Source organism: Patiria miniata, unplaced genomic scaffold (assembly GCF_015706575.1).
Source record: "Patiria miniata isolate m_02_andy unplaced genomic scaffold, ASM1570657v1 HiC_scaffold_8, whole genome shotgun sequence".
NCBI classification, from domain to species: domain Eukaryota; kingdom Metazoa; phylum Echinodermata; class Asteroidea; order Valvatida; family Asterinidae; genus Patiria; species Patiria miniata.
In genome coordinates, this window is record NW_024037075.1 from 3140514 (window position 1) to 3167156 (window position 26643).

General features: G+C 42.1%; 1 protein-coding gene across 3 annotated transcripts; it reads right to left on the reverse strand.

Moving 5' to 3' along the window:
• Window positions 1–11044: 11044 nt before the first annotated feature.
• LOC119719572 (zinc finger CCCH domain-containing protein 10-like) lies at window positions 11045–25875 on the reverse strand. Of its 3 annotated transcripts, none has more exons than XM_038189047.1 (3): window positions 25696–25875; window positions 16956–17146; window positions 11045–15348 (listed from the first exon to the last, which is right to left on the reverse strand). In XM_038189047.1, the coding sequence occupies exon 3, from the start codon at window positions 14868–14870 to the stop codon at window positions 13761–13763; it is 1110 nt and encodes a 369-aa protein (XP_038044975.1). In that variant the 5' UTR covers window positions 14871–15348; window positions 16956–17146; window positions 25696–25875; the 3' UTR covers window positions 11045–13760. The 3 variants fall into 3 exon arrangements, with proteins under 3 accessions (XP_038044975.1, XP_038044976.1, XP_038044977.1); XM_038189049.1 differs by lacking the exons at window positions 11045–15348; window positions 16956–17146 and adding exons at window positions 18887–21923; window positions 22836–22913 and having other exon boundaries at window positions 25696–25848; XM_038189048.1 differs by lacking the exon at window positions 16956–17146.
• Between the last annotated feature and the right edge of the window lie 768 nt (window positions 25876–26643).

A 26643-nucleotide genomic window follows, 5' to 3' on the forward strand; every position in this document is an offset into this window, starting at 1 on the left:
AAAATTATAGCCTATACATGTGATTCTAAAGCTCAGAATAGCTGATTAAAATGACTCCAAACTCGAAAATGATGTGAAGAAACACTGTTAAATTGGCAGAAATTGCCTCAGATCGCATCGCAGAGCGTCTAGAATCCAACATTTCCCGCCCGGACCCTTAAAGGGCCCGGAACCCCACGCCGTTAATTATAGGACTTCGCGCCTCGCGCTCGCATTGGTTCAGATCATGGAGGATATATTCCTCCATGATCAGATCAAGGTATGTCTCCCCATGGTCTCCCCCATTTTCAAGAAGCGATTGACGCACTTGCCCCCCTGGATAAAGATGCTGTTAAAATACAGAGTTGGTTGCACAAAAATAGAAACGCCTACAATTTCTAGATATTGTGTTGAGGAAAGGACTGATTCGGGGAGTCATCGGGTTGTGTGTTCGTATAAGTAACGCACTGGAGTGGGTTCTGGTATATTCTTATGTTCTGCAATAAACCTTACTGCAATAAAAAAAAAAAAAAAAAAAGATCATGAAGTCTTTCTAGCTCCTTTCCGTCAAATGTTTTAGCCAGCAAATTACTCTCCCAACATACAGTCACAGCACATTGCAGCTCAATTTCTTCAAAATACTGCAATGAAAAAGATCAGCCGAACAATCTAGCCTCCTATGTCAATTGAGTCAGACAGTATAGATTACTGTCTTTTCGCAGAACGTCGCTGCGAATGTGCATTAAGAGAATCTCAGCATCAAAACAAGTTTGCAAAAAACAACTCAGTTCCCCTCCGTAAATAAAAAGATCGTCAGAACATTCTCCCCTTTCTCAACGATTCAATTATTAAATTACGGTCTCTCTGAAGACTGCAAAACACAATTAACTTAGTTTTAAACCTCTGCAAAATAAGGTAATAAATTCCAAGACTTGGGCGGCAAGGGGCTGGGCGCCTTGAAATCTGTGTACCTATTTGATCTTGGATATCGTTCCAAGGCAAAGTTGGTTCATCTGATAAAAACGAACGTGGGCAAAGACCGTATACAACTCGATCATCCTGTCCACAAACCAACAGAGATTGATGAAATCCGTCGCCGGCGCGGCGAGAAACGCCGACCTGTTTTCAAGGAAGCATCATCTACGGGAAGGAACAAGCGCTTACTAGATCACCATGGTATTGATCAACCGAATTTACCCAGTTGCTATCTTCGCCGAGATCAGCTCGGGAACTACTAAAATGCAATCGAGGGAGGCATTAGTGTCCACGTCGTGGGCGTCGACGCGCCGCGTGCTGGGCTTGCCCTCGTGCAGCGATTGCCGTGAAACGAGTGCACGCACACCCGCGCTGCTTATTGCCAGACAAAGTATCGTCTTGTTCCCTGACCTTACGATTACCTGACGCCTCTTTACAGATCTTGGATCATGTTACCATCATATATAATAACAGAACTCAATAAACACGAATAAACTTAAATAAACTTGACGCAGCAAAGACCTGCCCTCACCAGAGTGCACCCTCGAGGCACCAGGCCTAAATGAATATTAAATACATAATTCTTGGTATTGCGCCTGGCATAAAAAACTCATTTTTTTTTTAGTACGGACAACAAGCATGACAGGTGTTTTGTTGGTTGATAAAGCCATTGTACTCCAGAATATCCGAGCAGGCCGAGCTAAAAGGGAACACATCCAAATGAGGACGAAAACGTATTCGAAACGCTTCGGACAATTTCGGAAACGGGCACAATCCTGTCTGTTTTGTCACACTGCAGTGGTATCTACCTGACATGAAATTTGTTGAGAACAGACAAAATATTTTGGTCTGGGAACCAGACTAGACGAAACACGGATGGCACGTTAGGTGAATTCCGCACGGGTTTTTTCTTCTTTTTTCTTCTCACGCTGCAGAGGATACTCATCAATTCCTCATTTTGCAATTCCTTCGGCGAACCAATGAAGGGTAACTGTTTACCAGACGGCGCTATTACGGTTGTTCCTCGCTTCATTTTATTCTATCACTGCGCGGCGATTGAAATCTTTTCCTCACAAACAGGAAAAGTTTCTTCAAGCGAGAGGTTGGCTTTTAAATTAAATTGACTTCTCCTGCACAGTAATTAGCTTCTGTCTCGATCTCATCATGTTCGGGATCAAATGTCTCAGTAACTTTACAGCCGCGGCGGTACAGTCACAGCCTTGCATTTGAAGTCTGCAATGGTCTTTAAAATGGGGGAGATGAATTTAATTCAGTGGGACTTTTCATCTAGAAATTTATTATTTAGTGCCGGGCGGACAGGGTGAAAACCTCTTCGTGACAGTACCGACTTTCCAGAGACGTCGGGGCTGGGAAAACATGATCCCGGTGTAATGCATTGTAGCCATTGAAGCCCAGCTTTGACAAGGATTCTCGTGAAAGTTTTGGTGCCAAGTGATTACGCGGATTTGGTGCCTAGTGATTACGGTTTGGTGCCTAGTGATTACAGTTTTGGTGCCTAGTGATACAGTTTTGGTGCCTAGTGATTACGGTTTTGGTGCCTAGTGATTACGGTTTTGGTGCCTAGTGATTGGCCAAAAACGAAAAAAAAAATATTAGCTGACATGCATTAATTCTGATCTTGGCCAATCGGTGATCTCATATAGTTGCAAGCCTTGGTGTTATTATGATGTTTGTCCTTCGATAGAATAAACAGTATTAAAATTTTCATTTCCAGCAGACCACGACATTATTATCATTCCGCGTTATACGTGAAAGTCGTTCATACCCGATTTAGGCCTAAACCACAGCTTATTGAACATTTCACAATTTTCCACGGCTGAAAGCTGCCCATTTCATTTTCTCCATCCGTACACAATATGCACCGCACACTATAGTAGGTACTCACTCATGTGGCCATAATACCCATAAAGTATGCCTCGTTTGCGGCGTGCAAAATATTAAACGAATTCGGGCGCATCCCAGCGTGCCATAAGGCCGTCCCTTAATTGAGATAATGGGTCAGCGCTCCATGCCCCGAAAGGTGGAAATGATGCAGAAATGTCTGAGAAATGGACGAGAAAAATTATATATGGATTTAAGTTGTGCTTGGGCAGGGGAGCCTGTACGACTGTGGGCGGTCGCGCCGCCACGTGCGCCCCACGGTAGCGCCCGGGGCGGCGCGGGGGTTAACCGAGGCTAAATATCACCAGTTTCGCCCGCCCGCGTCTTAAAGGCGTACGCGCATCCCGACATCGCTAAATTGTTGGTGCTTTGGGTTGATCACTGATTCTATTTCAAAGGTCTTGGTCACAGGAAATCCTCATTTTCGGAGAAATGTTAACAAATCCCGATTTCCTCACATCTGACGCGTCAGCCATTTTTTTTGGCATTGCCTAAAATAATAATGTCATAGTGCTCATACCAAAGGTCTAAAAGTGCTTCATAATTATTAGTCCATGTTCATCAGGCCACGAGACCAGTTTTTTTTTGGGGGGGGGGGATGGACAATTTGAACAGGAAAAAAATACCTAACTTGAAGTGTCTTCCTAAAATGACGCCACAGTAACAGCGCCCTCAGTTGTCCGGAAAAGCATGGAAATGTTTTAAATGTTTTAAGAAGTGCACTTTTCAATTAAATAAAAACCAAAAAGAGATGTCAAATAGTTTTCAGACATTTAAGAGTAGAATGTTGCACAAAATATGTTCCTAACAAAAAATTTATTTCATGAACCCTTTAAGTCAACGTGGCACAGGCCTAACGGCCTTCACTGCAGTGTGTAATTGCTGTGATATTAGGAGATGATGAAATGTCAGCAGACTAGACGCGATATTGTCTCAAAGACATGTACGAACATGAACTGAGGAAAAAAACTACACGGCTTACCATCAACAATTACAAAGATGTAACAGACAAACGATTGATGCCAACACATTTGCTATGTACCTCTCTAGGACGTCCACCTTCACAATAATGTGAACGCCCCGCCCTATGCCCTTTAGTTAATGCTGTTTGAGTGACAGAGGTGCATAGTAAAATAATTTCAACAGAATTGTATTTGAATTTAGGGACTTGTATTTTCGCTCTGGCGACTTTAGCTTTATTTATCACATACATGAGTCGACTTGTCAATTCAAACATAATCATGCATGTAATTGAATAAGAAGAAAACAAACCTTGAAACCAACAAAGGGATATATAGCATGACATAAAATGATGTGGTATGGCACACGAGCTTATAAGTCTTCTGCGCTGGAATGCTTTAATATTTGGCAACAGAGAGGCTGTGTAGCTGAACTATCGTGCAAATTATTAATAGACCTAAAGACCCATACAAGCTACTTTGGACTTTAACAAATCGCACTGTTCCTTCAACTATAATTCGTCATCTCATCGGCCAAACCAACACTAGGGGCGGAAAAACACCCGAAAATGCTTGGTTTCTCATAATGATGACTCATCTGTTATCACAATGATATGTGCAGCTGCGGTCGGTTTCTATGCGAGTTAGACCTATATAGCAAGTCGACTTTCATAAAAGATACGCGTCGCCATTTTCCATTTCACGCACTGGTAGTATAACTTGACTCTACTCACGTTCTGCTTAAAGACGCGCATACTGAAATTCGTGTCCATGTGGAGTCATTTCTTTGTCCTCGCGTACTAACATTTTAGAATGTGAAAATCTAGTTTCAAAATGCTCCTATTTTAACCAGAATTAATTTCCTAGGATGGAATTCAGACTCAACATCCCAAAATACTTCAATTTGCAACGGATCAACATACCTTGGAAATTCCTAGTTTTTGAGTAAAATTCATATATCTATTTCGTGATAACCGAAAGTGTACATTCATAACGCGGCCTAGCTATTGCTATTTTGCAATTGGCTGGTTGCAGGCAAACATTACCGTTGTGATTTTCACATTCAGGAGGCGGGATTCAGACCTGTACACGTCATGCATATCATCTGCATACATCAGGAGGGGTGCCTCCTGACGGGAAGATTCACCGCTAGCTAGCTACCTGATCAATTTTTGGAAGTCCAAAGGACAATGGGGTCAGGGAACCAGACTAACGCTCGTCCTCAGAGCGCCACCAAGTTTCATTGTTTAGTCAAGTCCCCTCACCCAATGCGCTGCAACTATGGAGCAAGGAATCTCTCTCGATGCTGCAACATAGGCCTACGCATACATGACGAGCTCTTTTTTTTCGTGGATGGAGTCTTATCGGCGGCAATGGTTAAAGTAGCCTTCTAATAATGCAACCCCGGGGTTCTTTTCACATGTCGCACACTTCAAAAGACGCCACAGTGTTTTATTCGGTCATGTCCGACATTTCGGGCCCGTGGTTTAGGCCTACGTCTAAGCGGTCAAACACACCAAGACGGTATTAATTTTTTATCATGTTGAGTTAATATTAACGACCACTCATTGCAAATAACCCATTTCCCGCCGGTCCTCTCAAATGAGGCGTCAAATGTACGAAGACATACTCAATATATATGACATGGCATAAAAAGTATATAAAAAATGTAACACTCGTCACACATAATAGAGATACAATAATTTTGTATAAATATTGAACATGATTCTGCACGTAGGGCTCATTTAATAATAAGGGAATAAATGTGTGCTCCGGAGGTTTTTATCACTCTGTTTAATACCACTTAGAGTCTGGGTGCTGATAATTACCCGAGCCGGAGGCGAGGGTAATTATCAGCACCCAGACTCTAAGTGGTATTAAACAGAGTGATAAATACCGACGGAGTACATATTTATTCCCATTCATAAATACCTTTTCGGTAAAAAAAAATCATATAATTCGTTCAAAACATCCCGATTTTGTTCAACAAATTCACTTTATGCTTTTTGAATCATCCCTCCTATTGGTCGAGAGCCCGTCACGTGGCCGGTATTAAACGGATGATAAAGACATGGCTAGCTGGTCTTAAACACTTTTCCAGTGTCACAATAAAATGTGGACTCCTAAAAATCCAGTGCCTCTTATCGTTTCATTGGTTGAACGTTCACAATCCTCACGTAGGCATGCGCAACACTACCAGGGAGTTAGAATTTTATAGTTCTAAATTCAAAACGCAACGCGCCAGGTGCGTTCTGCGCGACATCGCGTAGAACATGATACGCGCGCGTCAATCTCCATAAAAGGGTTGTTTTCATCTTACTCGCCAGCTGAACACTCCATTATTTTGCAGGAGGGATGTTTCAAAAAGCATAAAGTGAATTTGTTGAACAAAATCGGGATGTTTTGAACGAATTATATGATTTTTTTTTTACCGAAAAGGTATTTATGAATGGGAATAAATATGTACTCCGTCGGTATTTATCACTCTGTTTAATACCACTTAGAGTCTGGGTGCTGATAATTACCCTCGCCTCCGGCTCGGGTAATTATCAGCACCCAGACTCTAAGTGGTATTAAACAGAGTGATAAAAACCTCCGGAGCACACATTTATTCCCTTATTAAAGAGTGTTCCACCTGTAATCTAAAGAAAGCCTGAGCATTTCTTTTGAAGAAGCGTATAACATGCATGTCAATTTCAATCGTGGGCGTCGCGCGGGGGGAGGGGGGGGGGGGGGCAGGGTTTCCCCTTGGAAAAAAAGGATTTAAAAGAAAGGGGGAAATGAAAATAAGAAGACGTATCATGGTTTTTAAAAAAGCGTCGAGTGATGTCTAGCACCCCCTCTCGATTTTTTCCACGGCCGGTGATTTATCCCCACGCTTCTGGTGAGGGCTTCGTCGCCTCTATAAAAAATCCTGGCGACGCCTATGCCTATAGTGCAAACACAAGCTGTGATTCCTATACACTGTACGAATGTGTTTGCGTTTCAAATAAGGCATGCTCAGCATTATAATATATATGAATATAGTTATATAAAGACATGTATGTATAAAAGCGGTATATTCCTATATGGCCTACTTTCTGTGCCCTAAAACTTGACCGAACAATTTTACATGAGTCATCTTGGGCTCGTGCAGTAACGATTTCACGCCTGATTAAATTTGTCTGCTTTGAAAACAAAATCATACTCAGCAGGCCGGGGACCCATATTCGAGCTCAGTCCAGATTACACGGAATGTCGTTTTTTTTTGGGGGGGGGGGGAAATTATGGCGAGTGAAAAAGATGTAACTACAGATAGGTCTGCCTCGTTGATTGCACTGTGTGGTCAGCCAACCGTGAAATCTTTGACCGAAGACGAAGACACGCGTACGGGGTTATACAGCGCCCCAACCCCCATCACAATCTTGTCACACATAGCCCTCGGGCCAGATTGACCCCATATTCTAAATATACGCATTGTGTCCGGTAATGCCGAAATTATGATCTGATACTGAGTGATATTTACCAGCCGGGGCGACAACGGGAGTAATTCCTTGCTGTTTTCTTATTAATTGCGGTGTTCTCACGCTTGGATGGTCCAGGGATCGCGATTGATCTGTCGCGACGAGTGCCCTGGGACCACTGTCAAACATGTTAACTCAATATTACTCCGTCTTGTGGGAGACGTCTTATAGTTTTCCCGCGTTTCTTTCCATTGGTCAAAAGTTTACATACCTAGCATATTATATTGTTGGTTGGCCCTGATGCTAAATACACGCTTCCAACCTACATCCAGCGTTATTTTCACCTTCGTGTAAGAAAAAAGCACAGCGATCAAAAATATATAGGCCTACCAAACTGCGTCACTAATTTCAAATGAACAAAACATTTCTTATGTAGTGTTACGTTTGGTTAGCTTATGGCACATTTCTTATGCACTGCATAAGAAATTAATGGGCCCCACAATATAGGCCTGTGTTCCTTTTATAAATATATTCATGTAGACTGAGGTAGGCCTGATAATATTCAAAGGCCATTACTATGTGGACAGGGACATGCCAACTTTTCATTTTAGATCCAACACGTCTTCCATGCTAGCCACCTGTGACCATTATAGGACTCTTCGTAACTTCAAGGTCATGAGATGGATTTTTTTTTTGAGGAACACATTTTGTGTGCTGAAATAGCTGCAACATTGAGGTTTCTACCTGAAATGACATCACACATTTGCTCATGAATATGTAAGTGGTCAGAAATTGCCTCAGATCCCACCACAGAGCATCTAGAATCCAACATTTTTTCAGGGTCCTTATTAAAGCGGGCCCCGAACCCCACGCCGTAATTTTTGGACCCACTTTTTGGGTGACCATATTTTTTTTGCCCCCCCCCCAAAAAAAAATGTGTTCTGGATCCGTCCTTGACAAACAGATATATTACGATCATTTTGAAGACAAAGAGTCTCATTGAAATATATTTCTAGTTCTCTGAATAATTATTGCAACGATAACACGCACATAGTCTTTGTTCGTAATCGATATGAAGACTTTACCATAAAAACTGCTAATTACCTATAGAAATCGCGTAGGCCTACAACGCCGTGAAAATTCACCCGTTTTACAAAATCTTAATACGTAGAAGGTTGCCTTCTCCAGCGCCTCTCCCTTTGAAATGAAATAAATTACTGCTGACACATCAATAATTACTATCACGTATACGGGCCATTTGTGTCACATTATACATGACAGTGGTTTCTTGAGTACCTTTTGCTATTAGCGTTCGTCTACGCCTGGTAACACGTAATAGTTGGATGTCTTTTTTTCCTCTACGGAGTTCACATGAAGAGGCGAGCACGATCGGGTGAGAAGCAGCTTGAGGGACAATGTCCATGGTGAAGCGTGTTCGCGTTGGATTTTGTCGGCCATCCTTTAATTCTAGAACGTCACGTTTCAATCTCTGATTGTCTTTGCCCGCTGGGAATCGTTTAGCTCAGATTATATCACGGTTTATTTTTTTCGGCTCGAAGGGCGTGCACCGGTATAGCTGTACACCATAATCTGTACATAGCGTTTGTTTCTAATAATTATAGACAAGAGAGGCAAATTGTCGCTGGGGAACTAAAGCTGCTATATCTTTTTGTAAGACCCGAAGCTCGGGTCAGCCTACTGTCCCGTCAGCTGACTGACTTGGTGACTGACTGACCGGACTGACATTCAGACCGGCAGACTGAATGACAGAGTAACCGGGGGCTGGGGGGGGGGGGGACTGGGTGCTGAGTGGCAGGTTGCAACGGGTTAGAGATACAGCGGAAATAGGGACGCTGATAGAAAGAAGCAAAAAAAATCGGGACGGCGAATCGGACTGTCGGGGAAAAAAAAACCCGTGCGTCCGTGGCCGTCGGCAAATTTGCAGGGATGCATGAAGAGCGCCACCTTCTGGCCAATTCTGGCCTTGATTTTCTGCTTATAACGTGCATATTAAAAAACAAGTGCCCACCATCAGAAGATGGTGCTCATCCCCCGCTTTTCCATTTTGTGGAGGGCGGATGGCCGAGGGGAAATCCTGTCTATCCGCAGAACAGGACTCAAGCTATCTTCATGGACGAACTCATGCAGTTTGGTGAATTTTGACTGTCCGTGACTGTTTAAATAGCAGAAGGGTTAAGGTAGGCCCATTTCATAATAGTTTGTAGTTTTTTTTAAATATTTGCAAATAGACCCCATGTATTTCTTATTCAAAATGACCGAGCGCCCGGCAAGGTTGCAATTGGTTTTGGTCGAGTGTTTTTTTGTACTCTCCTCATCACCAGAATGTTGCCCACGTCTATGCCAGACATCATACAAAGCATTATGCATGTATTCCGACTTACTTGGCAAGCCTGGATGCGACTGGGAGATCCATTCCTTCAGATCCCCTAACTCAATTTCCTCCCAGTTGACTAAGAAAGTTGACCGTCTACTTTGTGTCTCAAGGGCATGTAACATTACGAGCCTAGCTCGAAGCCCTTAGATTAGTTTACGCGTACACCAAAGACATCTTCTTTCCGTGCACGTCTGAGCTCCACACTGCACTGACGGCTATACGGATGTTTATTCCATGCCTCTGGACGTCTTTTTTCATTACATGTATCATATTATCGTTTTTAACATTGATTTCGGAGGACACCTGTTTCCCACCTCCTTTGACTCTCATTCCAAAAATAAATTGGCACGGTGCCCGATGGGAACTTTTAAATAAATCTCTTCAGTGTTTTTGTAAAAGACATTCCAGACCTAGGGGTCCCGGCAGCGATGAAACATTTCCTTTGACAGAAGGAATCCCAGCACTTCCAGGTACTAGGTACTTGTCCTTATTCATCGAAGATATTGAGGACATTCTGCATAATCACGGCTTAGCATTAGAGGGCCTTCATATTTTGCATCCTTTCTCTTTGAATCGTTTCATTATCCATTGTTTGCTGTGCTTACAAGCGCCGTTGCGCCCTCTGCAGTCTGGATTTTTTTTCTCCACATCTGCGAGCCGCGTTCGGATCAGGTGCATAACTAAAAATTGTGGGCCCGGGGTGCCATCATTCGCTACTCTATGTAGCGCGATATGGGGCAGAGGGAACCCCTTCCTTTGTGTTGGTCATTGCGTTACCAGAATCTCAGGAATTCTTTTGAGATATCTGGGGGGGGGGGGGGGGGGGGGAGGTGGTACACGTGTTGGTATCAACTGCAGTGACGTATCTTATGGAGGCGGGCTGGCGGTCTCCCCCCCCCCCCCCCCCCCCAGGACGTAAAGGGGCGGGGCCTGTGTTTTGGGAAGCTGCTTTCAATCGGGATTGTGATTTGAATTGAAGTTTGGACCCTATGTTGCACAGAGACTGCACATTGCAAGTACATTGTACACGACAGATTCAATTGAAGGGAAACCCCCCTCCTCCCCGAAAATCAATCCCTGACGTCGTGCATAATGCATTTGAAGGACAGGGCGTTGGTAAATATACACACATTATGGGCCTTTGTTATGAGGGTTTTGCGAAACGCATTAAAGGAGGTACGGGGGGGGGGCCTTCGGGCGTCACAGAGAAACACCGACTTTGATGGCTAGACATTCAAGAAAAATAATTGCAACATGTCAATAATTTAAAATACCTCATCTAAATCTGACATCAGGCCCTATGTATAATTGTCATATTGCACATGTACATGTATGTATCCCAATATAATATAATTACAGGACTACAAAATAATTATGTTCTAAGACACAAGTTCGTGTAAGTATCTCAACGAAAAAGTGGTGTTTTATTCAAGAAGCATGCGTTCGAACAATAAAATCTAGCAATGCCAGAAACTTGAAGCTAACCAAACTTTTCACGAATGACGCCATTAACGATGACGTAATCAAAACTACATTGGATTTGTTTCTCATGAAAACAATAGTTATAACACATTCTCGTTCTTGACCAGCGTTAATTCAGTTATGTCATTTGTTTCACCTAACTTTTTCGCGTCTTTATCCTGGTCTTTATCTACATCATCAACAAACGTTTTCCATAAAAAATAACCGTGACAGCATATTATACATTTTTAATGGCATCGTCACTGCGTTATAATGGCTACTTTCTTTGGACATGTGTAGGCTCAGCGCCTAAAGTCATATTTAAACATTCGCATTATCTTGCAACAAGAGTGGCCAACAAAAGTTTCGCATTTACTGATTTAGTGACATTTCCGAGATTATGGCTAAAGTTTTAACAGGAGCATTACGCAGTCAACGGTTACGATACACTGCGAGGTCTGCGCAATCAGAAACAACCAAAATAAACGGTTCTCGCTTTCTCATATTGGTAACTACACTATTCCCACAAATTGGCCAAGAGAAAAAAACCCCAAATTTCATTCAAAAATATGTACATGCAGTTTACTTACAGTTTGAATGCTATAAACAACGCATAAGGTATTAACAAAGATGACATGACGTCAACAGCAACTTGCAACAACTGAAAGACACCATACATTAACCTTAACTCCCTTGGCATTTCTGCTAGAATGCAACCTTAATCCTACAAAATCTTCCGTTTTTTTCTTGAATGTGGTCCTTGGAGGGGTGACCACTGCCTCAATCCTGCAAAAATCACTGTCAATATGTTGAGGCAGAGCCAGTGACATCCTGGAACAGTGCGGAGGATTTCAAGACTAAGATCGAGGCCTAATTCTTTTAAGCACGGCTGAGCATAAACAACACAAGGTCTGTCCTAAGACCCCGACACAATGCATTCTTCCAAAATCCTGCAAAATCCTGCAAAATCCTCCATTTTGCAGGATTTGGGAAGGTTAGGGTTAAACACGATTACAAACTCTTCTCAGCAACAACAAAATCTCTATCAGTGGCGCACCCATAATTACGGTAAGTGTGGGATTTCGGGCTGTCGTTGCTCCCCCCCCCCTTATTTGCTCTCCCTCTCAAAAAGTTATAACTGGGTTATCATTTGCATGAACCTGGCACTTCAAAAAGAAAATTAAAAAACCCTTTAAAATGCCTCTACTAGGCCTACTGAAAGGAAACAACCTTAAAATTAATTACAAAACATTGTGGCTTCGTCTACTACAATACAATCACTGCTAAATACTCGAATACACAAAACGCACATTGACAACAAAACAATTAATTTACAAAGTGGTTTGAAGTAAATTGACGGTCTCTGAAAATAGGTGTAGTGTTCACAAATTTTTAACTTGTGCCGACAAGTTTTTTGGGAAACACACAGTAAACTAGTTAAGCATTTTAGTTTAGTTTCCGTTAATTAAATGCGCAACTTTGGAAATGGCGAATTCATTGCCTATTGTTTTTAGAGTCATTGTAATATCACAACCCTTCAAGTTCATTAGAATCAAACGTCATTTGAAAATCCACTATTATTCCTTTGGCAGGATAACATCTTAAATTAACTGGCTTCGGATGATTCAAGTGCACCCATAATGTACATACAGATTTTCAAGTACATGTACATGTATTTCTCAAACAGGTAAAAATTTACCAGTTGGTTTTTCTTACAATTATAACATGTACATAATATATGCTTGGAAGCAGCGGTGTAAAAGAAAAAGGCAAACAGCCAAAAAGAGAGCGAGAAAGTCTGACGCTTTGACTTGTACGAGCAGCAGAATTGGCTTTGAAATGCCAATAATGCTTTATTTGATTAAGGAGTGACATTTTCCAGCATCCAAGTAGAAATCACAGCATGAAGGTACAGTAGAATGCTATGTGCATGCACTTTGCTTGGCCTTACTCAGATAATATACAACAGACGCCTTATGTCTACACGAGTAATGGCAGCTTTGAAAACATCAAAAGTGGCTCCTTTCACAAAAATCCTACACATTACCCTTGTCACCAAGAGAAAAGGCCGTCTTTGGTACAAATGTACAGAGAAAACACATGGCAACAGTTAAAGGTTTGGATTCCATCACACGTTTTAAATTCTGGATAGCGATTCAGGCCTCCAATTTTTTTCATTTAGGTGAGACAGATAAAAGTACATGTAAGGAGTCACAGAAATCTCAGGTGGGGAAAAAAAAAAATCAAAATTCCAATCTACACTTGTGTCATATGTAGGTTTGCAAGGCGGGACTTCTAAATAGACGCGAAGCTTCACAATTTTGCCAACAGTTTTAAAAACTGCATTATTCTAAACCCCACAAAATCTTTTTTTTTGTATACATGTACGTACTTTAAAAAAAAAGGTAAAGCACAGACATTTTAGCTATAAATCAGGACACAAGTTATGAATGGAAAAAAAAAGTTCTTTCATTGGATCAGGCATGCCAGTGGGGACCTCTAAGGTGCGATGTGGCAGCAAACTTCTTAGTCTTTGAGTAAACATTTAGCTAAATGTAGCAAGAAAACAAACGACCAAGAAACTAGCTGCCATCCAGCACTTTAGAGGTCACCGATTGGGATAATAAGCTCATTTCAGGTCACAATCTAACGACCCATTGCAGTGTGGATGTTATGAGACACTATGGGGTATGTCAAGATAGAGGTTGGGACGCTCTGCATAGGCATGGCAGGCTGAGTCGTCATCACAGATGCTAGAGACACTGGTTGGAACTCCTGCTGCAGAGAGACCGAAACAGGGATGGTCTGCATTTCAGAAGCTATAAGAGTAGCCTGAGACCTGTCACCTAAACCTGCTTCTTGCTGGCCAATCAGATTAATAGCCGTGACACCAGAAGCTCCTGGTGTGCCTGCACTCTTCTGGATGACAGCTACGCTGCCCTGAGAGAGAAGTGGCACCCCAGTGGTTGACCTCACAAGGTGGGTCTCCGCCTGCATCAGCGCATTGTTGTTCTCCGACTTGGAGGCCCTCAGACGTGCATTCTGCTCCAGGAGGACCTCGTTGGCGGCTGTCAGGTCAGAGATCTGCTTACGCATCAACTCAACCTTGCGCAGAAGGATCTGGTTCTCATCCTCCAGATCCCTGGTGTCACGACTGGAACTTCGCACCCTGTCACGGATTGCCATCCTCGCACCAAAGTCATCACCAGAACCTCGCCCCGCCTCAAAATCAAGGTACCCAAAGCGGTCTTCCAAGGGAGGACGGCGGCGGACGCGGTCATACTCCCGATCATACTCCCGATCCCCGTATGTACTTGGTGCATAGCGGGATCGCATGCGCCGTCGTTCCTCAAACTCCATGTCACCTCGGCTCATATGACGAAACTTACACTTGCTACCACGGTTACACTCACCCTTCTGGTAATCCCGACAGATCGGGACATCATCAAACCCACCAGACTCGGCGCCTGTGATGCCATAACCCCTGGCTACCTTTTCCTCCAGATGCGGTGGCAGCTTCCCCGTCTCCTTGTAGTAATCTTCCTCTGCACGGGAGCAGTGGAGGAAACGGCAATTGGCACGTACACACTCTCTATTCTGGTAGTCATGGCAGAAGGCATACTTATGATCGCTCCTGGACTCCACACCTTCTAGCTCCTCTGGATGCTTGTATTTGCAGCTCCTGCCACGATTACAAACTCCACGAGTGTAATCTCGGCAGACATCATCGTTGTAATCTTTATCTCCATTAGACATGTTGGCTGAAAGGCTAAGACAAACTGCTTAAAATGAAATGAAAAGTTAAGTTTTTGTGTTTAGATCTAGCTGCAAAGCGTCAAGTTTATCCCACTTTCGGGAGGGACAGCGGCTGGGAAGTTTTGAACAGTTTATGAATGCAGCTTCAGCAATGCTATTTCAATGTATGTAACCTTAACCTTTAGCGGTGCTTCTTTATAAGCTGAACTCGCCGCAACGGCTGCTGCTGCTGCTGCTGCCCTTTAAAGCTGCTTGCTACGTCCTGCTGCGGCTCAAATGCTGCTGGCTTGCTGCACAGGTAGCACCTGCTGGCTGTTCTGCTGGCCACAGTATAAACTGCCGCACTGCACTGCACACTGCAGACCACTAGATTCCGACGGCTGTGGGTGCTGGCTCACAAACTGCGCTCAGTGCACGCAATGACCGCTTCAACGCAACAGGTGTTACTGCTGAGTGGGCCTATCCTCGGACTGAAAATCTGTCCAATTGAAAAAGTAAGGGAAAGTCAATATTAGAACTCTTGAAGCAGGTTGGGCCGAGTCAATCTATGCTTTGATCTTGGTTCTCTTAACCTACGCAACGTTAGAGCACTACTCAACTTCAAGCTTGGGGTTTGCCACTTCTTTCTTCAAAATAATGAACGACTCAAACTAACCAATGCTAAAAAGGTAACAAGTTTTATCTATGCTTATTAGCGAAACATCTCTACTTACACATTAAGGAATGAAGAAACATCTTCAGTACATTTAAACAAGAAATTCTTAATGTAGTTTCTGCACCATAGACACCTTTAAGATACTTGTGTTTTTACAGACAAGTTATTAAACTAAACTGGTGGTTACTACGTCAATGGGATTAAAAAGTCAACAAAAGAGTCTTCTAGTTCCAGCTACTCTGTTGGAACATGGTTGAGGTGCTACTAGGAGCACTGAAAGTATCTTGATAGCTGGACTGTGCCATTGGAGTGACCGTTTGACCCGAGGGAAGTATTGATTCCTGTGACTGCAACAATCCCCTCAAGCGCTGGTTCTCTTCCACCACCACCTGATTGTCACTGAACAGGTCGCTGACTTGCTTAGACATATCAAGCTTCTCGGTGGTCAGCTTGGTAATGTCTTCCTCCAGTTTGTTCCGGGTCCTCATCAAGTCATTAATAAGCTCCTGGTCAGAGTTGTGGAACCTCTTATGATCACTAAGCTCTCGCTGTAGCTGCTTGTGGTCTTTCCATAAGCCATCCAACTCAGTCCTCAAGTCTTTTATGGTGCGCTTCATCTTCTGAATACGCTTGGCATCACTTTCCGGTGAGGCCTCTTTCTTAACAGTACTTCGACTTGAGGAGCGTAAAGGACTGCGGCTTCGACTACGGGCATGCTTTGGACTCTTTTCTCGCCTTGGACTTCTGCTTCTGTCTTTTCTTGAGTCATGGTGATTTCTACCAGCACCATCTCTTGACCTGTTCTTTGGCTTCGAATCGACCCTGCTGTGGTCCTGCTCTTCATCGCTGCTGTATTGAACTAATTGGTCTTTCTTTCTGAAATCAAACCTTTCAGGTATGATCCGATCCTTTATGTATGCCTGATGCTCTTCGTTGGTGAAGTGAAGGTACTTACAATCCGGGTCAGGGCACCTCTCCCCATCTTTTTCATGACGATACTGGCCACAGATTTTTGGAAGCAGAAATAAACCTCTGGCCCATTCTGGATGGTCAAACTTGCAATTCATCCCATAAGTGCAGCCAGTACTGTTCAGAAAATGGAGGCAGATCCAGGTGATCTTGGTCTTGAGTAACTCTTTGCAATGCAGAAATCTGCATCTGTTACCAGACATACATGTGCCTACTAAATAGAATCGGCACACACGCTGGTCAACGTAGCCGTCTTCGTCCAGAAATGCTGCCATGTTAAACATGTACTTTGCAACTCAGTTTCAATATGAAGAGGGTGCTAATGTCACCTTCGTCATACAACTTCAGTCCTGGGCACTTTTCAGACAACTGGTCTTAGTCTCTTTGGTCAGTGTTTGTGGGTTTGCCCTTGCAAATGTTCAAATCTCAATGCATGTAAACGTAAGTGAACGAAAGGCAACCTTGTTTTCTCTTGTTGGCTTGGCTCTGGTTCTGGCACTATCTGGTTCAAACTGGTTCGATCTGGTCACTGCTGAGTGGAGGTATTGACTTCCAACTTCTAGAGATGACGGAAGGTACTTGTCAGGAACCGGCTCTTCTTGCTCACTTTCAGTATTCTGAAGCAACAGTCGTCACTTATGACTGTTACCACCTGTTGCAAAAAACAAAGAACATCAGGTTCAGTTAAAGCTGCAATGACGGACACTTCAGTCTGAAGAGTCACATATTTACTGTGCTGAAGGAACAGTAACTTAAGCACCACTTCAGACAAAATCGCTCTGAATTTCAAACTTATCTGGAACAGGATTACAGATGAAAATGTTGGCTAATTTAAACTATTCATGGAGAACTGCCGAATCACCAAAATTTGGAATTTGAAAATCACAATATTTAGTGACAAAAATGGTAATGGGCTATGAGAAAAAAATCGACCTTTTTGCCCAAAAATGATTTAAGCTGTTCCTTACGAATTTACGTGCAAACAAATTGAAGTTCAAACTTACTTCTTGCCACAAGAACATTCAAGAGTATTTTTACTTTCACTTTTAATCACACCAGGTCTTTTTCTTTACAGCTTCGACATAAGTCAAACTTCTTTTTCCAGCTTCTGTGCGGTGCATTGTTTTACTTGATAACAATGGTTTCTACTTTTCTCTTTTCATTTTGATCACTTCTTCCATAACGTTGTGAAGCTGTTCCAACACTTAGCACTTCCATTCCTTGCTTTTGCTTTTCACTTTATCTCATTCATTTACTTCATTATAAGACAGCTGTTCCAACTCTTGCAATATTCTCAATGAAGCCAATATAATGATTTCATTCCAAATTTATCGCCATTTGCAGTCTGGTCACTACTTCCAGAACTTGGTTTTTTTTTAATGTTGATGGTTTCTTAACAGGTTTATTTCTCCGAGCATTACGACACACTTCTTATTCCTTTATGATCAAAAACGCCCCCCACGTTCACTTCCAAGACAGTTACAGAGTATGGACAATCTCTGTAAATCCATATGTTTTTGTTCACACGATTGTGGGGAAAATGGTTTATCACATAAGACGAGCTTCCAGATAAAGTCCGGAAAACCTTGTTTTCCGGACGACTGTAGTATACAGTAGAGGGTGTACTATACTAAACCAACAATTTGCGATTGGTTACAAATAGCCAAGTACATGTACACAAGATATCAAGGGGTGATGCCTCAAGACAAAAGATATGCTTCAAGATAATTTCCTCAGAAGAAATGAAAGCAATATTCCAAGACATCAATTAATCATCTAAAATTCTGACGAGACCTTAGTTCCCACTGTGAAGACCTCAACCACAAAACCAATTAACCTGGCACACTGTTACGCCACATAATTGGCAAGAAGCACGACCAACAGTGTGTAATGCTCATTAGTTCTTAATGAGCAATTAACACATACATTGTACATGTACATGGACATCACGGTACACATGTACATGAACTCATCAAAAGCATTCATTCATGTACATGTACATGTACATGTAAACCAATAGAATATGTGATACTTTAAACAGCAGGACATTTTATGATTGTCTATTTATCGTATGTCTTTTTACGATGTTCAGTACATGTGTATGTTGGTGAAGAAACTACATTGTACGTAGCACGTAGACAATTTCTTGACATCTCTTCTGTCTCTATAGACCTCTATCATACTGCCACCATTTCAGTCATGTTCCCTGTTGCCAATTAAAGTATTGAATGATAATGTTTTGTGCAAAAAGGGAACCAGACTTTTTTTCCTACCAGTCTCTTTGGTTACGTTGATTTGAGTGGGGAAAAATCAAGATGGCCGCAACATGATAATGGTCTATACCACAGAACTAAAGGCTGGGGGAAAAAAAAGTCTTACAAGAAACATTTCATAAAGGTTTGGAATACTTTATTAACAGATCACAGGGTGAGCAACAAACTTGTGAAAAACGTTAATAAAAAGTAACTACATGTAGCAAATAACAATTAACATAAAATGCATTGGATATCATGTTACATGATTAAATGTTAAGAACCCCATCAGTAGGGCAATCGAGCCAGGTCCAGATTATATCTTCAGGACTGAATTTCATTCCCCCCCCCCAAAGTGTTTTCAAATAAACGCGCATCGGCTGCATCGTATTTCGAACACATTTCAAACAAGCGTGCATGTTTGGAACATTTTCAAAACTGCGTATGCGTGCTTGATTGCGTAAAACGCAGTTGCAGTTCTCCTACAGAGATGGCCGTCCTTGAACGAGGCCTATAAAGTTTCTGAATGGAGGCAACTTCACCAACTTTTAACCAGTTATTTACAGAAAACTAAGCAGTAACAGAATTTCTGCATATTGAGAAAAAAGGGCAATACATATAGAATGGAACTATGCTTTTAAGTACATGTACGTGTAAATGTTTGCAACAAAATCTACTAAGTTTAAGTGGGAGAAAAGACATGCAACAGTTGAAGTAACCGACTTCACTTGCACAAATTTATTAACCTTTTTCCCTATGTGAACATAATTTTATGCGGAAGAGTATGATGAAATGTCTTAAGTCATTACAAAATGCAAGTTACCAAGTAAACCAGATCAACTACAGAACTGTATTTCAAGCTACATTTTCACTTCTTGTCACATGTAAATATGTACAAACACAACAAAATGCTGCGTAACTACTAAACCAACACGGCTACATCAACAAAAAGATTGTTTAACGTGCCAAAACTTTTTATAAAACTCACAGCATGTTTAATTCCAAATGGGTAATATAAGGCAGAAGTTTCCTTGAAACAGCAATACTCGGTGGAACTTATGGAATCGGTTTAAGCATGTTCTTGTGAAAAAGATTAGGGTGCTGGCTAGATCCAATGCAGCAGATCACGAAAATCAAAACTTGTTGTTTCGTTTTAAATTTTTCAAGCAAAGAATTGATTTTTTTTTTTTTAATAGAATTGACAGCCCTTTGCAAATATGCAAAAGTTGAAGAAATTTATATCAAGTAGAGATGCTCTCCAACCACATTGCTGCATACATGTATATTCAAAGGTTAGGCCAACTGTTACATGTACATTTGTACCTGCTGTAGCATTCCAACAAACACACAACACGACTCACAAAAATGACTGTAGATTAAATGTGAAATTATGTTATTGTTTTGTGTTTGCCTTTTAAATAAATCGCAAGTGTAGTTTCTTAAATACATTGTACAGTACATTGGGAACATCGCACTTATTAATTTCATTTAAAATCCAAATGTGAACTAACACCTAGTTCATGACCTATGTCATTGCAACATTGGTTTACGTGTAAGCATGCATGGGTAGCTATGTTCATACATGACATGGGGAATTTCGTCTGATAGGAACTGCAACTGTCACGACCGTCATTCCATCTCTCCAGTTAATAACTGGTGTTAAAGAGAAACATTGAACAAGTATTTTGTCACAAATTTTACAACAGAAGTGCTTATTCTTGGAACCTGTCTTTACGTGCTCATCAAAGTGCTCTGAAATACAAATTTTCTATAAAAGTCCCCAGGCCCCACCCCCCCCAAAACCCAATTTCAATTAAAATTAAATTATAAGTAATAACAAAAACAAATAAAGAACAAATCTAATGAAAAGATTTATATCTGTCACTTCGATTTGGAGTCATTATTGCAGCTAGTGCATGAATAAGCAAAACCTCGACCACTCTACAAAAATAAAAGTGAAATCAAACATGCAATGTAAAATCCCAATTAATGAGGCACCTGTTACAAACGGCTCAATCCAAATAATTTTTTTCTTGTCTTTTTTATGGACATGCTCAATACAAGTGAATGTAGAATTTAATTTTCTCAACATTGGTATCATAAACACATGCTTGCCGAGGGTACAATCATGGATGATTAATATTCATAAGCTGCGCTGAGGCGGCTTTCATAAGCAGGACGATCTGCGGCGTACTGATCAGATTCAAAGCCAGAACTTCTGGCAGCGGCTCTGGAAGTAACAGGATCAAGAGCAGGTGCGTGAGGGGCTGGCACAGCCACTGGCCTGTCGCGCAGGTAGCTATCCAGGTCACTCGATGCTGCCTCGGGTCGGCGGGGTGGAGCTCTAGCTGCATCGGGGTCCGCGCGGAGACGTCTGGTCTCCTCAAGAAGAGACTTGTTATCATCCGTCAGGTCCAACACCTGACGGTGCATGCGGCTCAGCTTGTGACGCAGAACCACATTCTCATCTTCAAGATCGTTGACCAGGCGCATCAAGCTACGGACGCGATCTCGGTCTTCTCGCATGGGGGGTATAAACCCACCCCGGTCATCCCATGGGGGCATGGGGCGCTTACGGGGCGGACCGTAGTAGTCTGGCTCAGGATGGCTGAACTTGCACTGGCTGCGGAAGCATTTACCATTCAGGAAATCCTTGCAGACCAACTTGGTTTGCTCCACCTTGAGCACGTCTTCCACGCCTGGGGGCAGCTTGCCGGTCTCTTTGTAGTACTCCTCTTCCTCCTGGCTGCAGTGTAGGTAGGTGCAACCCTCACGGGGGCAGCGCCCGTTCTGGAAGTTGTGGCAGAACTTGATGACTCTCTTGGTACCCTGCATCCCGGTCGGATGCTTGAAGATGCACCTGTCGCCCCGGATGCACTCATCTCTCAGGAAGTCCCGGCAGACTTTATCTTTCAAGTCGTTGGATCCTTCTTTCGAATCTGGATGACTGAACTTGCAGTTGGTGCCCCTATCGCACTCCCCTCGCAGGTACTCTCGGCAGATTTGGTTATCATTGGATTCAGACTCACCAGACATGTTTAGGACAAGATCTTTTCAACCAACACGAAGATAACCACAAAAGCAGCAGCCTCAACTCTGAAACCAGAACCAAGTTCTACAGTTCAAATTCAACCCTTTTTTTGGAGGTAACTGCAGTTCCAATTTATCACTCCACAACTGTATAAAAAGGGATAAAAGGAAAGTAACATGTCAGCTAAATCACAAGTTAATATCTGATAAAGGTATCAGGTACCGCTGATGCCTGGAACCGGTTCCAGATTATGGAACCGGGTTCTCGTAACTAAATTTACAAATTACTCAGTAACTTTTCCGACAAAGGAAATGAAAGGTTTTGAATGCCATTTGTGGGAAATTTTCAAAATGAAAACCAGGCTACAAGGGAACAATTTAACGTGTGACAGATGATGCTCGCGAAAGCTGCAGTTTACACCACAACGCTGCAAAGCCCTACAGACAACTTTCAGGATTTTAATTTTGGGGTTGGTTATTTTTAAGGGGGACCTATGTTTTACTTCAATAGGGTTCCCTGTTCCCATTCTACCAGTAAATGCACACTTCTATATTATGCTGAAAATGCTACTTGAAAATCACTTCCTGCTTCACAACAGACAGTGAAATGTATAGAAATGTACCATAAAGCCAAGAAAGTTAACAAGGTTGTAGACAAGGAAGTTGGCCATGAATGCCACTTGATACTAAGACTTCGATCAGTGATGATTTTCTACTATTCTGTGCGCAACAAGTACTGCTTCTCTGTAACTTACTCATGACGTGAATAGCCGGTTTGTACACAGCACCCTCAATGTGTGATATTTAGCAAACAAAAACCAACACCCAGTACATGTCTCATAGAAAAACTCTATAGGACACGTCCAATGAGAAACACAATGGTGCTCATAAACTCTCATAGTGGGTAGTCATTTTTGGGAGCAGCATGTAAAACCTTTAACCACTTCGCCCCACTTCGCGACCCATTTAAAACCATTTTTCCCATATTCTAGTAGAGTTAAAGCTGAATTATTGTTTGGAACAAAAAAAGTGGACTGTTAACACCAAAAACATAGTCACCTATTTCTGAGCCTTCCTTTGATTTTTCGAAAGTCGATGGTCACAGCCTCCGGTCACTGGACTTTTTCCAACTGCAACCTGCAAGAAATAGAACTTCAATTATTTTTTTTTAACCCATGTTAACATTTTTGAAATTGACAAACACCGTACAGTTTTAAAAGTTACGAGACCACACCTACTTTTAGGTTTTAATTATCTGCCTACATTTTGCACTTTCAGTAAAACAGCACCACCATGTCCAACTTCCCTACCTTTTTTGTAAATTTAAACACCAAGAAAAGCTCTAAGTGATATTAAAAGACATATGTGTACTCGAGTCTCTTACCTCTAAATCATAAGTAGAAGCTGACCCAAGATCATTAGAACCAGGAAATGAATGACAAAGGATGCTATCTCCAGAAGTCATGAGTCGCCACAGAGTCCTGCACGCTGCCTGCGAAAATTGCTCGCACCGAAAACCGCGAAGAGGCAAAACGCGCAGCATCAATCAAACTGCATGGCTGTAGTTGCGCAAATGCTTTCACAATCAACCGCAAGCAGCGTCGCACCGCTTTGATTCCCGATGCGCAACGTGCGCACGAGCTTGCTCGGTGGATCTTGAAAAAGCACGCACGCATGGCAAACGCTTGGTCCAGAGGTTGCGATTCCGGGTGCAGCATGGACGATGAGATTGCTGCAAATACTAATCGTTTGCTGACCTCTCTTTGCAATTTGCTCAACTGTACATGTTTTACTTCAAATCGCAACATTCACAACTGCTTGCTTTCATATGAACAGAAACACTTCCAACTGCTTGCCGTACACGATTCACATTTTCTGTCAGATGCTCATTCTCAATTCAACTGCCGGATGTTCCAAAGAAAAACTACATGTTCATATTAGCTTGGCAAGTCTTTATCGCACTTCGCTGCAGCACTTATACACATAACTTGCAGCTCGCTTCAGTTTGTATTGCAATAAACAGCTGCGCCAGCAATAGCATCAGCTGCAAGAATTTCACGCTGCGATTGTGGTGTCATGAACTGGGACAGCACCGCACTACGGCCCTAAAACTTGACAGACAAGGCAACTACTTACAAGTCCTCTACTTACATTGTGTACAAGCGCTCCATCATATGCAATGAAATGGCAAGGGTTTCTATCACAAAGAACCACAGTGAAGTATTACTGCTGCAAAATCTAACCTAATCTTCCATTGTGCCATGCCACTTGAGCTTCTGAGTACACACCTGCGCCTATTCTGACACATTAAATATAAGCGCCTATTCCAACACACCACTCATCACGCGACGGCAATGCATGTTTTTGCTTCCCCTGAACGAGGGTAAAAACTGCTCTATATCACAACTGAATGTGTACAGAAATATTTCACAGACATCTTCGTGCAACCCCAGCTCTATGGTGCAACACTGCTGCCACTTCTCCATGTCTTAGACCCATTAGTAATAAACAGAGCACATGCCAGCTCTACAGTGCAAGTATAATTGCAAGACATAAAGAAGACAGGGGTAAGGTGTAGACCATGTATCATGGGATGTAACTTCTCTTGGTGATGAAGTCTTGAGCCCTCCAGACTGCGATTTGAAAAATTGAAGTACAGTGCATGGGCTGTTTACATGTTTAACATTGCTGATTGATGTTGTAAAAGAAAGTGATTGTGTACTTCCAGTTTCCATTCCTCTTAAGACAACGAAAGCCCACTTTTAGGTTATTGGACTCACCAAACTTTTTAGTGATGTTTAAAATTAAAACGAATGCCAAAAATAAAAATAAAACTGGGAATTACTCTCATGCATGAGGATTGCGCAAAACCGTGTTGATTTGCATGCCATGGGCTGAAAAATGAGCAAGAAAATCCCATTTTCTACCAAAAGACATACCGGTAGTCCAAAATTACAAAAAAAACCATGTTCGTTAGAAATAAAATTAAAAAACTGCTTCGGCCACATGATAAAAGTTTCCTGATTTCTCATCAGCGCTCGCATCCAAAAATTTGCGCCGCATTCAATAGTATAATTTTTTTATTTTGATCAAAAAAAATCCAGCATACACTAAAATTTGGAAATTGTCATTAAATTCGCAGATGTCAGCTGCGAAATCGCCCATGAGTAGAGCGTTGCGTGGAGCTAGCGTAGAATGCTGCCTAAAATATTGCAAATGGTGGGCGTACATGTAGGCATGGTATGGGCTGTGGTGCACTGACCCATTGCAAAAATCAACGCATACATGCCCCCCCGAAAAAAATTTATAATAAAAAAGTAAAACTAAAATTAAAAAAAAAAAAATTAAAAAAAGAATTTACGAAACTGCACATTTTTTAATCATGGACAGCATGTAGGCCTATGGCAAGGCTTTTCCAAAGATTAAGGTTCATCTGACAGACATGTCTGATCAACAAGCGTTTAACATCAAGTTGCGTTTCCATGATTTGGGCCACTTCCCAACATTTGGAATTTACCTTAACCAGTTGTGATATGGGCAGAGGGGGATTGTGGGAAGGGAGTGTACAAACTACAACAAATTTTTGGCCATTTTGGATGAAAACAAACGCTTGAATATGATAAGAAATACAAACGTAATCCTACTCCGTACGTTTTATATATTCTGCTCTGCAATATTCCCTAACGCCTTTTATGGCTTACGTTAAGTAACTTTTTGCATGCTAGTTTAAGTACGATACAAAATTGTTGAACAATCAATTCGATGTTTGTCGTGCCGCTGCCAGCATTGCCGCTAGATGGCGTCTCGATGACGACCAAAATAAATTCAAATAAAATGGTCATAAACATATTTATTTGTTCCATGACTGGTATAAATATTGTCTCTACTGAAGGAAGATATCTCAGCAGTTGATACAAACCTTTCCAAATCCCTCTAAGCAAAGATTTTCCCAATCTGAAATTGAAGGACGGTCCGACTTCGTCGCTGCGTGCCCAAGCGATGAAGAAGAAAATGGCGTCTTTTTAATGTCATGTGAGACCTGGTACCCGATTCCCGTATGCGTAGAAGCATACATATTATAACGCATATGATTGGGACCCGACTATATCCCATAGTAATTTTCCAAGCCATGCGCTTCCTTAGTACGCGTACGGGGGACTACAAGCCCAAATAAATCTGTACACATTATTACAAAGAAAAAAAAACAGGATGCCAACAAAATGTTGTTTTTTTCGTAATATTTGTGCCACTTTGAGAGGCTGGTAATACCGCAAATAGTTCAAGGTGTTTGGAGTAGGCCTGCGGCTCAGCGAGATATTCGAAGGGCATATATTGTAACACAAAGATGCGGGCCCCGCAGTCAATTGTGTACATTTCATGCCGCGCCAATACGTGCAACTTTTAATTTCGGCGCGGCATTTCGGGGTTTCATGAGCTTCAGCGCTTGCGGCGCTCTCGTTATTTCTTAAATAAAGTGTTCCCAAGTTGAGGTATCAAATTGAACCGGAAAGTTTCATAGTGACAAAATGTTTATTTCGGATATTTTTGTTCACCGAGATATATCCAACTTACAAGGATGATTATAAAAACTGCTTAGTTTCTTTTTGTGTCAGGTGTATGCAAGCAAACACCCCGCCCCTGTTTGCAGGGCGGGGGTACGAGCGAAACCTCCAACCATGCGGGGGGGGGGGGGGGGGGGGGGGGGGGGGGGGGGGGGGGGGTATTTAACCCTCCATATTTTCTAAAGAACTGCCCTTTTCCGTTGAAATGCCCTTTTGTCACCAGCATTTACCCCATCCCCAATATTTCGTTAGGAGTGCCTTTTTATTTTTTAAAGAAGTGCCCTTTTTTTCTGAGTGCCCTTTTT